At 40.9% G+C, this 15,298-nt stretch overlaps 3 protein-coding genes across 18 annotated transcripts in view; 2 read left to right on the top strand and 1 right to left on the bottom strand.

Annotated features, from left to right (window-relative positions):
- LOC144010732 (brain-enriched guanylate kinase-associated protein) overlaps positions 1-3,569 on the top strand; it is a 29,201-nt gene extending 25,632 nt beyond the window's left edge. For all 11 annotated transcript variants that reach the window (XM_077511177.1, XM_077511174.1, XM_077511180.1 and 8 more), the window contains one exon: positions 941-3,569. In XM_077511177.1, the coding sequence (XP_077367303.1) occupies positions 941-2,344 (1,404 nt within the window). In that variant the 3' untranslated portion in view covers positions 2,345-3,569. The remainder of the gene's footprint in view (positions 1-940) is intronic.
- Positions 3,570-3,694: 125 nt separating this feature from the next.
- The window catches only part of LOC144010316 (interleukin-6 receptor subunit beta-like), a 49,302-nt gene continuing 37,698 nt past the window's right edge, over positions 3,695-15,298 (top strand). The window contains exons 1-21 of one of the 6 annotated variants that reach the window (XM_077510592.1): positions 3,695-4,063; positions 4,451-4,485; positions 4,563-5,282; positions 5,376-5,435; positions 6,611-6,704; positions 7,147-7,204; positions 7,774-7,932; positions 8,002-8,271; positions 10,257-10,392; positions 10,460-10,656; positions 10,737-10,849; positions 11,121-11,280; positions 11,348-11,430; positions 11,532-11,748; positions 12,649-12,816; positions 13,058-13,159; positions 13,228-13,371; positions 13,445-13,585; positions 14,045-14,129; positions 14,265-14,346; positions 14,533-15,083. In XM_077510592.1, the coding sequence (XP_077366718.1) occupies positions 7,875-7,932; positions 8,002-8,271; positions 10,257-10,392; positions 10,460-10,656; positions 10,737-10,849; positions 11,121-11,280; positions 11,348-11,430; positions 11,532-11,748; positions 12,649-12,816; positions 13,058-13,159; positions 13,228-13,371; positions 13,445-13,585; positions 14,045-14,129; positions 14,265-14,346; positions 14,533-14,898 (2,322 nt within the window). In that variant the 5' untranslated portion in view covers positions 3,695-4,063; positions 4,451-4,485; positions 4,563-5,282; ... (2 more) ...; positions 7,147-7,204; positions 7,774-7,874 and the 3' untranslated portion in view covers positions 14,899-15,083. Of the gene's footprint in view, positions 5,283-5,375; positions 5,436-6,610; positions 6,705-7,146; positions 7,205-7,773; positions 7,933-8,001; positions 8,272-10,256; positions 10,393-10,459; positions 10,657-10,736; positions 10,850-11,120; positions 11,281-11,347; positions 11,431-11,531; positions 11,749-12,648; positions 12,817-13,057; positions 13,160-13,227; positions 13,372-13,444; positions 13,586-14,044; positions 14,130-14,264; positions 14,347-14,532; positions 15,084-15,298 lie in introns of those variants that run through there. The other 5 variants (XM_077510590.1, XM_077510589.1, XM_077510591.1 and 2 more) reach the window with 5 other exon arrangements.
- Positions 4,490-6,555, bottom strand: LOC144010318 (retinol dehydrogenase 14-like). The gene is made up of 2 exons (XM_077510595.1): positions 5,969-6,555; positions 4,490-5,561 (listed from the first exon to the last, which is right to left on the bottom strand). The coding sequence occupies exons 1-2, from the start codon at positions 6,320-6,322 to the stop codon at positions 4,941-4,943; spliced, it is 975 nt and encodes a 324-aa protein (XP_077366721.1). The 5' UTR covers positions 6,323-6,555; the 3' UTR covers positions 4,490-4,940.

Below are 15,298 nucleotides of genomic sequence, written 5' to 3' on the forward strand. Positions count from 1 at the left end.
AAGCATGTCGGCGCACCCTTCACAATGTCCTTTTCACTTTTATGTGGTCTTTTATAATGTGATCCGCTTGTCTGATATCAAAACAAGTGAGGGAAATATGAGCTTTAAAAAAAATATATGTGACAGTAGGTTGAAATATGAAACCTAAAATGCTTTTAGGCTGTCAAACAACAGAATCCGCTGGCTGTTAGCACATCGCAGCCCCATAGGTCAATTGTACTTGTCAGATGGAATGCGTGTGGTTATTGATGTGGTCCAGTTGGACGCCTCTTTGCACTGCATCAGCGACGCACACGTGACAAGCCGATATGAGGCTATCTCTGCGACTATGATTGGAAATAGATCGCGCAAGACTCGCAAGCAATATGCATTAAAAAAAGTTCATGATTACATAAGTGGGGTCGGAGGCTGCCCATGCACACGTGGTAAATCCTGGTCTGCTGACTGATGAATTATGTGGAATTGTGAATAAGACGTGGTTGTCTTCAGCAACACAACCACAGAAAGGCCAACAGGTGATTTGTATTCTGCTTCAAAAATACACCAAACTGAATACAATAATAGAAAAGTGCTGTTGAGTTGGAGTAATAATTGCACACATTTGAAGTTATAATCAGCCTTTCATTGCCAATTATACCTCACTGGATTGCTGTAGATGATGTAGACCAAATGAAAATCCACAAGTGAATCCGCAATTATCAAATGGCGACACAAGGACAGAACACCGAATATATTTCTCCATCCATTTTATAAAGTGAAACAGTTTGTTCCGATGCAATCACATCTTTTATATCAAAACGTTTTTTGTTACATGCCTATAGAGCCTATTTAAATTATTATTTCTATGCGGATTTTACGGATTTGTCTGGATTATACCGCCCACGCTGGAGTGATCTTTACTATGTTTGTAATATGACTTGGGCATGTGTTTTCGCTCCAGCTCCCTACTGACTTTCAGGAGCGACTGACTATGCACATGGAAGAGCCCCCGCTGTGCCGCACGTATTCCGACTCCGTGCCGGCCTCGCTCATCGGGCAGGCGCTGGAGAAGCCCGACGAAGTGTGCAGCAGCAGCCAAGCCTCGCGCTCCCCCAGCCCTCACACGCCCGACCACGCTTTCATTCTGGAGACCTTGGGCCAAGGGGAGCGCCTGGGTCTGCGCGCCGCCTATAAGTCCGACCTGTACAGCAGCGACACGGCGCTCTACTGCCCCGACGACCGCCACCGGGAGCGTAGGCCCAGCATGGACCTTCACGGTCAGAGGAAGCTCCTCTTTGAAGCGCAGAATTCGACTGACAGCAACCCGGAGGAGTGCTCCGTCGGCTTGAGACCCGGTTTCACCCAGGAGCACTTTGCGGAGTTCCCCGCCTTGGGGGTGGGCTCCAGCTCCTACTCCAGCTTCAGCGGAGGGGGCTCCGAAGACAAAGCTAACCCGCCGAGTAGCGCCGCTTCGTCCCCGCGCCATCACACATTGTACATGGACTGGAGGGACGCCGGGGACTACGAGAGGAAGAGCGACTCATCCTGGGAGAGGGATAGTCCCAGAGGGTTCGGTAACAACCATCCCTTTCAGCAGACGGAGATGATCCACCAGCAGAACAGCAGCTCGCCCGTGTACAGCCGCACCATGTCCTCCTGTTTCAGCGAACCCTACGAGCCCCTTCCTCCATCGTCCTCCCCAAGCGTGGCCTACGGGGACAGCCGCCGAGGAAGCACGCTGGCCCCCGAGGAGGAGGAGCTGATCGGAAGATGGCGGCAGCTCAGCGCCGAGGACTTGAGCTCGCATTCCTACCGCAGTCCCGGCCGGGCGTCGCCGTACAGCTTCTCCGAGCAGCATTTCTCCGTCAGGCCGGCCAAGATCCGCCTGGGCCCGCTCTACAGCAGCTTCCAGGAAGGGGCCGACTACTACCACCAGCAGGGAGCCGGCGGCATGCAGGATCCGACGTGGGTGTCGGCGAGCCCGGAGTGCAGCCCGGTGCTCCGCCAGGCTCACAGCCAAGCCCACTTGTACGAGGACAGCCAAGGTTCCGAACACAGCCTCTACCAATCGGGCAGCTCCAAAGACCGAGAGGGCAATGAGGCATCCGGAGGCCAAGGCGTGGATTACGGGGACCAAAGCCCCACCAGTTCCACCGAATCCCTCAACCGCCGGTCTTTGGAGATGGCGGCGGACCTTCAGCACTACCAGGCGGAGATGCACAACCTTTCGGCCCAGGTGAGCCCGTCCTCGCCGCCACCGGCGCCACCGCCTCCGCCGCCGTACCACCAAAAATTCGGCTCTCTGGGTCTTTCCCGGAAAGACAGCCTGACCAAGGCGCAGTTGTACGGGACACTCCTCAACTGAAGGGCCTTGCAGAAAACGGGAATCGAAGCCACAGAACTGTATGTGTTGTGAACATGTGACTAGTGATTACGGGAACGTGAGCAGAGTCTTAACATTTGTGAGAACGTGTGCAGTGGTACCTTGACTTACATGAGTTTAGGCAATTTTTCACTTTGTTGCGAGCCAAAATTTGAATCACACTGAGCTTGAAATTAGAGTGAAGTAAAAAATAAACGAGAGCGACGGTCACCAAATGCATTTCCAGTTGTTTATTAAACGGAAAAGTCAAGAACACAAATATAAAATGAAAACACGAACAAGGAGCATGGAAAAGACTGGACTAAACTGCTTTTTTTTTTCTTTTCTTTTTTTGTCACTCACTCACACAAACATGCACACAAACAAACGTGGTCTCCCAGGCGGGGAAGCAAACCCACGCCAACCGGCACCGAAGGCAAGTGATGGTTCCACTCCTCCACCCAGAGCCCTGGACTAAACTGCGTGCCAACCCAGCCATAAGAGCTCTTAACGTCACGCACTAGGCCCCGCCTTTTAAAGGAACACAGCAACATGTGACTACTGCAGTGTGTGAGTTTGTGTGACTTTTGGTTATTTACATTCACTTCTTTACTTTCTCTTCCATTATGTCTTACTATGTTTTTATATTTTACAATATAGTGCTATTTTCTTGATTAAAAACATTAATTTCAATGGCGATCACGTTGTTATTCAAACATGTAAATCAAGGTACCACAGTATTTAACTATTATATACTTATATGTGGAAAATGACAGATATTTTTTGTATGTAGCTATTCAAATGACAGATTTTAGTAAAGCCGGAGCTTGTACATACACGACTTAAAAACGGTAAATACTATATTTAAAAACACACCCTTACAGTAACTTGATGCTTGTATAAACAGCATTGGCCTTGTGCCACAGTCACAGCTAAGTAACAAACAGTGACAAGTTTTGAATTTGACAGTATTGGTTGGTGTTTTATATTGTTATTGCTGGAATGTTTTGACACGTGACCATCTGTCTTGGAGGTTTGTATTGATTCTCTTCATACACTGACACAAAATTCTTGAAACAACCCCCACACACACTTTCCCGTTTCTACCTCAGATTCGGACACCCACACCCCCATCAAGACAGTATAACCTTTGTTCCTTTTATTAACCATGCATGATTATACCTTTTTGGTTGTTTTGTTGACTCAATAAAAGCACAAAGTATGCAAACAGCCCTTGATTGATTGAGTGGTCACAAAGCGCATATACGTACATAGTTGTTGTAGTACCAAGACTGGCCTATGAGAGGCACTGAGGCAGTAAAGTACCACTGGCACTGAGTATCCACACTGCTAGAAAATACAAAGAAGAAATAGCAGCTTGGCTAACTTTTAGCTTGTGTGTAAATTAATTTCTCGTTAGAATATACAAGATAAACTCTCTTATAATTGGCGTTTCAGGCTCTAGTGACCACTGACCAGTATGAGGAGTATTTAACGTCATTCCCAATGGCTGTAAGTCGAGGTTTGAATGTAAACAAATAGACTTGAAAAAGAAATGGTTGAAATCCTGTCTCACGTAAGACCTTTCTCGTCTGACCCCATCACATTTTAGCGCCGGCTTTCGTTCCTCTCATTATCCCCTCCAAGGGACACAGGACAGCTCGACACTCATTAAAATGTCGGCCCAACTGTTTTCTGAGCAGATTGAAAACAGCCCACACGGTAATCACTCTACATCACGTAAGCTTTTACAGACATTCGATAGTCCAGTCTTTACTGACTTTAATCAAAAGGTTTTTTTGCTCAAATTTGTTTCAATAATTGGTATAAAATAAAAATAAATTACATTACTCAATTTTTAAACGTAAACAGGCTGCATTTGCATTTCTTTCATGTTCTCGGCTAACGAAACCATCTGACTCGATCTACAATAGACAGAAAGGTGACAGTTTTGTTCAATTTTGGCTTCCTGTGTTTACGATACAATGGCCTAGTGTCCCAATACTTTTGTCCACATGGTGAACGTAAGAAAAGTACCCTTTTGTGTTGCAATTCATCCTCCCATTTATCTTCCCCTTCCATCCTATTGTTCTGCTTCTGCCAACACAGCACATAGTAAATAATGAGGACAAAGTACATACACGGTAACCCTTTTCACCTCTTTATTGTCACACAGCAAAAAAAAAAAAAAAAAGTGCTAAAGCGTGTATGCATTTATCAGATAAATCAATAGGTGTACATTTATCATGTTTCTCCGGGGAAGCGATGATGTCTCTAACTCGAGGTAAATGCGGCGACTTGGCCAAGTGAGGTTTGTAAATTCCCGTCCATTATATGTCTGAGGAATCATCAAAAGGGTGAGTAGTTTTACTATATTTTAGTTTTATGTCATGGTTAACTTCTCAAGTGCAAGCTATAATTTGAAAGTGTGAAAATCGTTAAAATGTCTTGCAGAGTCCAATAACTCGTGTAGTTTTCAATACTTTCTGGATATGACTCAGCATTTATCATGGACCCTTAACTTGAATATTTCAGAGACTCCGTACGGTGGTTATTTCACTCTTGTTGAGTCTTCACTAGCTTCAGAGGCCTCAAAATCCTAAGAGTCCTCAAGTCCAACCATCTTCCTGCTCACGTCCCACAGCTTCTTGGCCGCTTGTTCGTCAGTAGCCTTTGCTAGCAGTTCCTCTTCCTCGCAGTTAGCGAAGCACTTCCCCGACACCCCCTCCACCTCCGGCGAGCAAGCCAGATAGAGAGGCGTCTGCGCCCCCTCCAGCGGACTCTTGAAGAAGAGCAGCGACGCCAGGTAGAAGAGCGGCTTGGCCAGGAAGGGGATGTGAACGTGCCTGCCCAGCCTGGTCCTCACGATGCCGGGCGTGAGCGCGTTGACCGTCACCCCCGAGCCTTCCAGCCGGCGCGCCAATTCAAGGGTGAACAGCAGGTTGGCTAGCTTACTCTGACTATAGCAGAACGCCTTGTTGTATTTCGTCTCGCTGTTCAGGTCGTCAAAGTTGACGCGGCCGTATTTGTACAGTTTGGAGGAGACCACGACCACGCGGCTGGGGGCGGAGCTCTTGAGGAGGTCAAGAAGCAGGTGGGTGAGCAGGAAGTGACCCAGATGGTTGACGCCGAGCTGCATTTCAAAGCCGTCATCCGTCTTGGAGTAGGGACACTGGTAGACGCCCGCGTTGTTGACCAGGACGTCGATCTTGGGTTCCTCCTGATGGCTCATGGACAAGAAAGACTGTTAGAATTCTAAAGATGCTTGGGAAATATAGCTCAACCCTCAACGCCACCTTTAACTAAGTTCCTAACTTTTACAAATAATGAAACCAAAAACCCACCTTTTTTTTTTCTTTACTGGCTTTAGCCGAAGATGCTTGATAAAAATAAAAAAAAATAAACATAAAAAATAAAAATAAAAAAAAACTCTGGGTAACTAGTGGGATGGCCTAACATTAGAGGATTGAGGAGGGGTCAAATAACAAATGAGATTTAGCCAGTCTGTTACCTATCAGGACCATGTATAGTTCAAACAAATAGCAAGATTTCAGGAAGTAACTCGACCACTTTCGTCCACTATCACAACAATCTGCCAATGACGATTGTAGATACATTATATCTCACCTTTTGAATCTCTTGACAAAAATTACGGACCGATCTGAGCGACGCAAGGTCCAGCTGTTTGATGACCACCTCCCCGAGCTCGTTGCCCGAATGTTTTCGGATGTCCCGGGCAGCCTCGGCGGCGCTCTGCCGGTCTCGGCAAGCCATGATGACCCGGGCCTCGAGCTTCAGCAGCTCCCCGGCTAGGGCCTTCCCGATGCCGCTGTTCGCTCCGGTCACGATGACCGTCTTTCCTCGCATCAGGCTCGCCGGGTACCGGAGCAGCGTAACCGTATTCTGCCGGGGGAACAACCGGCGCATGACGAGCAGGACCCCGCCACCGACGACGGCGGCGATGAGGACCGCAGTGGCCATAGAACACTAGCACCAAAAATAGAGGAACGTAATATTCCGTCGTGTTTTGAAGTTACAAAATTAACCCGGAAGTAAACCAACTAGGAAGTAATTACTCCGGATGTAAACTAACCCGAACGTAAATCTGCTGCGCGTGAAAAGTCACTTTGTGTATTTTTTTCTTTTACGTCAAGTATGAATGAGGTAGTAATGTCTATTTACAAAAATAAATTAATAAATTTAGTCTCCTGTGTCACTAGTCATTAGCTTGTTTCTAACTAGCTGCGTTTCGTTTTGTTTTTCCGGCAGGGCAGGCATGATTTGGCGAGATGCTGCCCCCTACTGACCGCTCAAGATAGCTACTTGCTTGTCTCATGACATCCATTACAAGTCCGACTACCAAGTAAATAATATACTTACATTCATTCCCAACTTTGTGTTTTGACAATGTTTCGAAATGTATTAATAGCCTGACTGAAATCGTTACATGATGATTTATCCTTAATATGTCAGAGAAAATGGAAAGCCTGTTCAGTGTTTTATGTGTTACAGATAGTACTTTTTTTTCTCTCTCTCTTGCCTGTGTCAGTTAAGCAACCTTTGACCTCCGTATGGCGAAAACATTACATTTATTACCGTCAAAACAAGTCAAATTTGGGCCGAACTGTATGTCGGGGTTTCAATGACGTTTGCAACATTGAAGGCAATAATAGAGGCTCCAGTATAAAGTATGATAATGACTTGGTTTCAATACACATGTATAAAATTTGTTTAAAATTGTTTAGTGATACCATATAAGAAAATAAGCATGTTGCTAACCCGCTACTACTTTTTGTTTACATCAGGAGCGGCTTGATTTGGCACAATGCTGCCCCCAACTGACAACTCTAGGGAACTGCTAAAGTGAGTAAAGCGCCTGCGTCTTAACAAATGTAAATCAAATATTTCAATTTTAGCTGACTCTGTCAAAATTAATACCAAAAGATTATTTTTGAAAGAAAAAGTGACATTCAATTTGTTAAGTACATTTCTGTTGTATGTAACTTTTCTTTTTAATACATTCATACTCAGTCGTTATGGTTGGTACTTAAATAACTTTTTTTTCAGGTGGTGCTTGGTATAAAAAAAATGTGGGAATTCATATAGATGCACTTCAACACTTACTATGCACGGTTACAATCTATGATATATCATCAGATAAGACTTGTGCAGTAATTGCTGGTAATATCCTGTTATGAGAGGGAAGTTTGTGGCTCCTTATTTTCCTGGCACTTTGCTTCTATTGTAATGTATATGACTCGCATGCACTAATGCATTTGATGCAAACGATCATTCTTCGGAAGCTTTTATAATGTTGCTCTGGGAAAAGAGAGAGAGCGAGCGAGCGAGAACCACTTCCTGTTTCCTTGCCATGGTTTGAATTGGGTAACATCTCCTGTTCCTCTAACTGTTTGCTTCATTTCCTCTCTCAGTGGCGGATGGTTGAAATGAGGATATGTGGGAATATCGGTCGCAAAATGAGTGCAACTGATCGCTCTCGGCTTTAAATGAAGATTTGAAGACTTCTGAGAGAATGTATTTTCTGCTCGTGCTGCCTCTGATTGTCACTGGTGCTATCTCGGTTCATGAAGGTAAGGACATCTTTTATTTATTTATTTTATTTTTTTGTTGCTGTTTTGAATTGTAATTGGTGTCCACAGGGCAGAAGAAGGAATGCAACGTCGTCCCCAAAAATCCATACATCCAAGCGGGATCTGATACTCGGATAGTGTGCGACAGCTCCTGCGTCCGCGGTAAAGTGTACTGGACGCTGAACAACAAGAAAGTTGTGCACGAAAGCTGGACCAGCGCCATCAACTCCACGCATACCATGGTGACCCTCAGGAACGTCAGCGTGCCTCAAGCCACAGTGCAGTGCCACCAGGAACATACCGGGGACATACTCGGAGGCACCATTGTCAGAACATACCGTAAGGTGTCCCTCACATCGAGTTACTTTTCTCCCAGAAATTCACCCAAAATGTTTACACTCTGAATCATCTTCTCGCGTCTCCCTTCCAACCATTACGGGGGAATCTGGAACAGATTTGTTTGCCGATCTGGAACGGTACTTGCAATCAGTCTTTGTCACATTTGAATTCAAATGTGAGCTGCCGAGCAAATCGCGCACGTTACTCATAACATCTGCAAGTCGTTTGGTATGCAAATTTTCTCCGTGATTTTGTCGATATTGGGCACAATAAATTCCAAATGTCAAAAAGGGTTTCACGAAAATTGGCTTATATAAATAAACAAATTAATTTATTTTAGTAAGTGGTTAAGAAAATGGATGGATGAATTTATTTTTATGCTCTTGTTACTCATTCATCTCATTAAATAATTGGTTGATTGATTTATTATTAATACATACAGGAAAATTACAATTTATACACTTTTCTCATTGACCCATTTACATTTTCTCAGAATTCTATCTTGTTTAAACACGTTCAAACCTATAAAATAGGCACATTAAAAAAAAAAATGCATGCAAAATTGCACTAAAAATAAATAAATATGCGAGACATGAAAAGTGAACTGCATTATAGCGAGGGAACGCTGTATTACAAAAATATTTTTAATATACAGTACAAATATCCTTTTAAAAATTGTTACTAAATGGCCACCTAATTAATTAAGTAGATTAATTAAATTTTATTCATTTGTTACGCATTCGCCTCATTAAATAATTGGTTGATTATGTTATTAATTAGTAATAACATTAACATATTACCAAAAATAAAATACAGTATACAATAATACAGTAATAATAAATAATAATAAATAATAAGATAAATACAGTAAAAAATTTCACTTAATTTGTTAATTAAGTAGCTTAATTAGATTGTATTCATTTGTTGTGCATTTATATCATTAGCTAATTGAGTGATTTATTAAGAATTAATCATAAATTAGATTGTATTCATTTGTTAAGCATTAATCTCATTAAATATTTGGTTGATTGATTTATTATGAATTAATTAATAGTAAAATTAAAATAGTACAAAAATATTTTAATATACAGTACAATATCCATTTAAAATGCCATTACTAAATAATTGGTTAATTATTAAGTAAGTAGATTAATTATAAATAATAATTTAATAACGGTCTCAGTTTTTTTCATGTCAGAATACATCAACTTAGTGTGAAATATAAATATCCTTTTAAAAATTGTCACTTAAATTGTTAATTAAGTAGATTAATTAGATTTTATTCATTTGTTAAGCATTCACCTTATTAAATAATTGGTTAATTGATTTATTATTAATTTGCAATAAAATTAAAATATTTAAAAAAAATTACAGTATAAATATCCTTTTAAAAATTGTTACTAAATGATTGGTTAATTAAGTAGATTAATTAGATTTTATTCATTTGTTTCGCATTCACCTCATTAAATAATTGGTTGATTGTTATTAATTAGTAATAACATTAAAATATGACAAAAAATATAATACAATATACAATAATACAGTAATAATACATAATAATGAATAATAAATAAATAATACAGTAAAACTTGTCACTTATTAATTTGTTAATTAAGTAGCTTAATTAGATTGTATTCATTTGTTGTGCATTCATCTCATTAGCTAATTGATTGATTGATTTATTATGAATTAATCATAAATTAGATTGTATTCATTTGTTAAGCATTAATCTCATTAAATAATTGGTTGTTCCAAAGATATTTTAATATACAGTACAATATCTATTCAAAAATGATGTTACTAAATAATTGGTTAATTAATCAGGTAAGTAGATTAATTATAAATAATAACATTTAATACCGTTTTTTTCATCAACTTAGTGTGAAAGCGCTCAGACTTGGGAGTATGTTGACCGTCCTTTCTGGAATACTGTACCCCGCTGCCGTGTGTGCAAAGCTGCATAAATTTGTCTTGTTTTGATCCAGAAAAACCCTCCAATGTTAGCTGCATTTGGCACTATCGAAACGGATCCTCTCTGGTTGTACCCGAGCTTTTCACATGCACTTGGGAGCATCACGTCCACGACCAGGAGAAAATCAACTACCGGTACACCGTCTTCGGGTGAGTTGAATATTTTCTCCGGGTGATGAGAAGTCATGTTTTATAATAAATGCAACGTTCCTTTTAGCCGCTCTCAGTTGCGCGCGTCCCAGTTGGAGATTTGCAGCTCACAAAATGCCAAAAGATGCACGTCCAAAAACCTGTCGGGTTATGTGTCTCTGGTGGGTAACTACCGGTTCAATGTTACCGTGAGAGCAGAGACGATTGGAAACAATCATTGGGAGGTTTACTCCGACCCGTATGAATTTAACCCCCGTCATATATGTAAGTCACATGAACGTCATTTCAAAACACTTCTCAACACCTGCCTTGGTTTGATGCTCCTTTATGCTTCTGTTTTATAGTGAAAATTGAAAGTCCGACGTTGACGCTGAAGGCCTTCTCTGGTTATCTACTGGCTGAGTGGGACACGTCCACGACCTCAGACAAACACTACTGTCAAGTTAAATATAACGAGGTACTGTGCACGTATTGTAGCCATTTTACTGATAAATGAAAATCAGTAAAAAATAATAATTACAATAATTCCTACAGAAATGGAGGTATAAAAGTAAATTGTGATTTCCACCGTGTATCCATCTGAAGAAAAGAAATTATGGAGGAGAAAGTATGATATGATAAATTAAAAAAAAAAAAATGGGTGGAGGGCTAACGTATGTGCTCTACTAAAATAAATAAATAAATACATTTCCAGCCTTTCCAAAAATCTGTATTTGTCTTCTTGCTAGGAGGTTATCAATAAGATTTTAGAAGCTGGAGAAAAAGGAACTATGACTCTCAAAAACGTAGAGTCCTGCACCTACTACAAAGTTTCCGTCCGCTGTGCTTGGGAGAAAGCTCCCTGGAGTGAATGGAGCCGAGAGGAAACCGTTTTGAGCCAACTCAATAGTAAGGTTGCCAAAAAAAAACTCATTTAATGCCTTTGTAATCTATGAACATAATTATACCTTGGCAGAGCGAGATGTCAAGTTGCGGCTGTGGAGGAAGGTAGCAGAACCAGACAAAAATGGCGCCAGAAAAGTGTACGCCATGTGGACGGTAAGAAAGCTGTTCAAGTTGAGTGGATTCATCTTCAAATATTTGCACTTCTGCTCACAAAACATCTCATAGTCTTCCCCTTCGTCACTTTTTCCTCGCAGGAGATTCCGTCAGCGTGCCAAGGCACATTTGCATATTTCATCCAACAGTCTGTCTACAGGGAGCACGAAATTCAAGTAGATTATAGTCGTACTTTATGTGGGAATTCCACTTGTGCTGTTATTGTGAGTGAAGATGCATGCAGAGTAAAGCTCACAGTCTTTCATAACGAGGCCTTGCTGGCAGAGGACTCTGTTTACGTTCCAGCTGTTGGAGAAAGTAAGGATTTAATGGATTTGCTATGCTATGCTATGCTAGCCACATAATGAACACTGCTTATCGGTTACTTAAAGACCTTGTAAAGTGAATTCGGAATTGTTTAAAAAATGTTTGAATATAATTGCTGAAAATGTGAAAAGACTGAGAATTATGTATTACACAATTTATACACAAAGCCGCATGTGGCCCCAGAGCCGCAGGTTGCCTGACAGGGTTGTAATCGCTTTGGATTTTTAAAAATTATAGTTAGTTCTAATTTCATTTTTATTTAAAAAAAAAAAAAAAACTCAATTAATTGTAAATTAATTAGTGTTTAGACTTTAGAGTGAGTTTATTTCATTTTCTCCTATATTGTTTTACCTTAGTTTTTATTACTTTTAGTATTAGTTTTTTTAGTGTTTAAGTTTTATATAAATTAAACATAAATTTTAATTCCAAAATAAATACATTTAAAATGAACCCAAAAAGCTCATGAATATTAACTCATTCAACCCCCAAAATGTGTAAAACGTTTTTTTTAATACTTTGTCATTCACTCCCAGAAACGTGTTTACACGTTTTTTCGTTTTTTAATGCAAGAGCATACAAAAAAAAGTTTTGAAGCAGCTTCTGACATGAAGTGGCGGCTTAAAGCAATGGCAGTTATTAAAAACGGGGCCAGCAGGTAGCAGCAGAGTATAAGAGATCAGTCAGGGCCATGTTGCAACAATCTGTTTGCCAGTGTTTTCACCAGCAATGTGAATATTGATGAAACTTTGCTATATTCTAATACTAATTGCTCCAAAAACGGAAACAGATAGAAATATACTTTTTTTTTCCTGATGAAAGAAAAGACTCTAATCTTTCTTTTGGTAAGCACTTGTTTTGATTTGATTGCATTTTTTTTTTTTTTTTTTTTAGCCGGCCTCCCTCAAGTTACAAACATGCAGACTTCAACACTGAAAGGTGTCATTTACGTCAGCTGGGATGCGCCTTCGCAGCTAGTCAGGAGTTACATGATCGATTGGACCCACGATGGGCATCGGTACCACTGGAAGGAAAGCAATTCTACGAGTGCAAAACTGTCGGGTAGGCGAGAAATGCATCCATGGCGGGACTGTAATTTGTTATTGCAGTACGCGCTTAGCCATTAGTCTTATGTTTCACCATCTGTAATGCATTATTATAGGCGGTGCATTCTTCTCTCAGTGACATCATTATGGAGGACCAAAAGTGCCTAACTTAAAAATAAATACATGAATAAAAGTCCTCCATACATTGTTGTTATTGTCTGTTACATACTAATTTAATTTTGAAATCTTCCTTCCAGGTCTTCCGTATAAAAAGCCGTTCAACGTGACAGTCACGCCGCTGTTTGATGACAAGACGGGCCTCGGCACGCAGGCGTTACAGATCTGCACAACAGTGGCAGGTTTGAATATATTGATCAGCAATTCTCGACAGGTGCTTGACGTTTAAGCTCGCGTCTGCTCTCGATAGCTGCTGCAAATTTCTCCACCGTCAAGGTTGAGGTTAGTGACAAAAGCGCCCTTGTGAGTTGGGAAATGGAGCAGCAGGATGTATGTAGCGGGGTTATTGCCCACTACATTGTTTTCTACGGAACCGAGCAAGGACCACAACTCAGTAAGTTCACTTTGGCCACTTGTTATTAATTTCTAACATATAAAGGTTTATTTTTTCAATGTGCCCCTTCCAGATGTCACCGTTAATGCGACACAACAGGAGGTTCTTTTAAAGGATCTGATTCCTTACACCCATTACAGCATGCACGTCAAAGCGGCAACGCTAACTGGAGCTAGCGAAAGCAACGTCAGGCACTTTAACACAAAAACATTTGGTAAGTAACTTCGTTTCTCACGACGGCCAGCGATGGGAAACGATTTGACCTCTTGTCTGTTTCTCCCTTTGGCTTATTTGGTAAAGACATGGAATCCTCTTTAAACTTAAATGACTTGCAAATGACTCACCACCATTAAACTTGTTTTCAATCTTTTTAGGAGGGGTATATAAATAAACTGAAAAATTGTAGTTGCACAAGCGTTAAATGGGAGTCGGCTCACACCTGCCACCATTTTAGTGCCCTAAATTAAGTTCAGCTGTTAATGGAGGCACAAAATCTTCATCTGGGGTTACCGTTCCGATTGACTCACAACAGCGCCATCTGCTGGACGTGTTGGGTCATTACATTACAAAAATACAAATAAACATTTTTTTTCAGTTTGTTTATATATGCCATTTTGGAAATAATAATAATATTGATTTGTATCAAATGACAAATGTGGTCTTCCTTTGATAGATCCGAGATTCGTCACAAAACTTTCTGTCATCGGAAGCGTCATTATAATCCTCGTGTTATCTGCGGGGTTATGCTGCACGATACAGTAAGTGCTTTCTATTTGTGATTCTTCCCTGATAGTCCTCTGTTTGCCTTACACATTGAAAACTGCTGATTTGAAAAAAAAAAAAAAAAAAAAAACTACAGTACTTAACAATGTGGTTCCCTCTCTGTGTCTTAGGTACAGGAAATTCCTGATGAAGCCTCTTCCGGACCCGGGCCTCAGTTCTGTCGCGTTGTGGCCATCAGGAAGCCATCAAAAGGTGAATTTAGTGGAATATTATGATTACTATATTATGAGATGTCACACCAGAAAGAGCAGCACAGTGACATTCAATGGATAAAGTGTGACAAAAACAGTTTCATTCTTACTGTATTTTATAGCACAATATTATAGAGTGCTATTTTTGCCATAAAACTAAACATCACAACTCTATGACGCTCCCCAGGGAATGTTCCCGTTCCGGCTTTTCACCTATCCATCAGAAAGCCTCTGCGCACGCGTGTACATGGATGAATCCCGGCTAACTTCCGCACCTGATACCAGCGGCCCTGCTTTTACCGCAAAGCCGCACAAGAGAGCGGACGAACACGAAGAGATATCGACTCTGTCTCCTTCCAAGGAATGCACCACGCTGCTCTCCGAGGGAAGCGGTCAATTAAGCCCGTACCGAAGCCAGGGTTCTGTCGAAAGCCCCACCCAAAGTACCGGGAAAGAATTTGAGTCTTTGCTTCCAGTCAAAGAGCAGCAACTGACAGCATCGCTAGCTATGTATGTTACCGTGGATATGTTTGAGCACGACCAGGCCGGGTGAGGATGATGGAAACAACCCATAATATACATTCAAGATACTCTATGATTATGTATCATCTGTGTCATAATGTAATGTGCATGTTTGAAATGCATCCCGAATTGATACCGATGTGCAGTCATAACAGTGCAGAATAATTTATGCATGAACTGATTAAAGTGTTGAAAAACTATTAATACATCTGGCAACAGTGTGTGGTTTAACTTCATATATATAAAATAAATGTATGTATATTTTCCCCATCACATTCACGTGTGAATTGTCACACTTACCGATTTGAGAAAGGAAAAAACAAACAAACAAACAAAAAAATCACGAGTTTAACTGAACTGTCCATTTTATTACTTAAAACACAGGTTATCTAACTTTTTTTTTTTTTTTTACGATTTTTTAAAGACATTTT

The sequence above is a fragment of the Festucalex cinctus genome, chromosome 21 (genome assembly GCF_051991245.1).
Source record: "Festucalex cinctus isolate MCC-2025b chromosome 21, RoL_Fcin_1.0, whole genome shotgun sequence".
Taxonomy (NCBI): domain Eukaryota; kingdom Metazoa; phylum Chordata; class Actinopteri; order Syngnathiformes; family Syngnathidae; genus Festucalex; species Festucalex cinctus.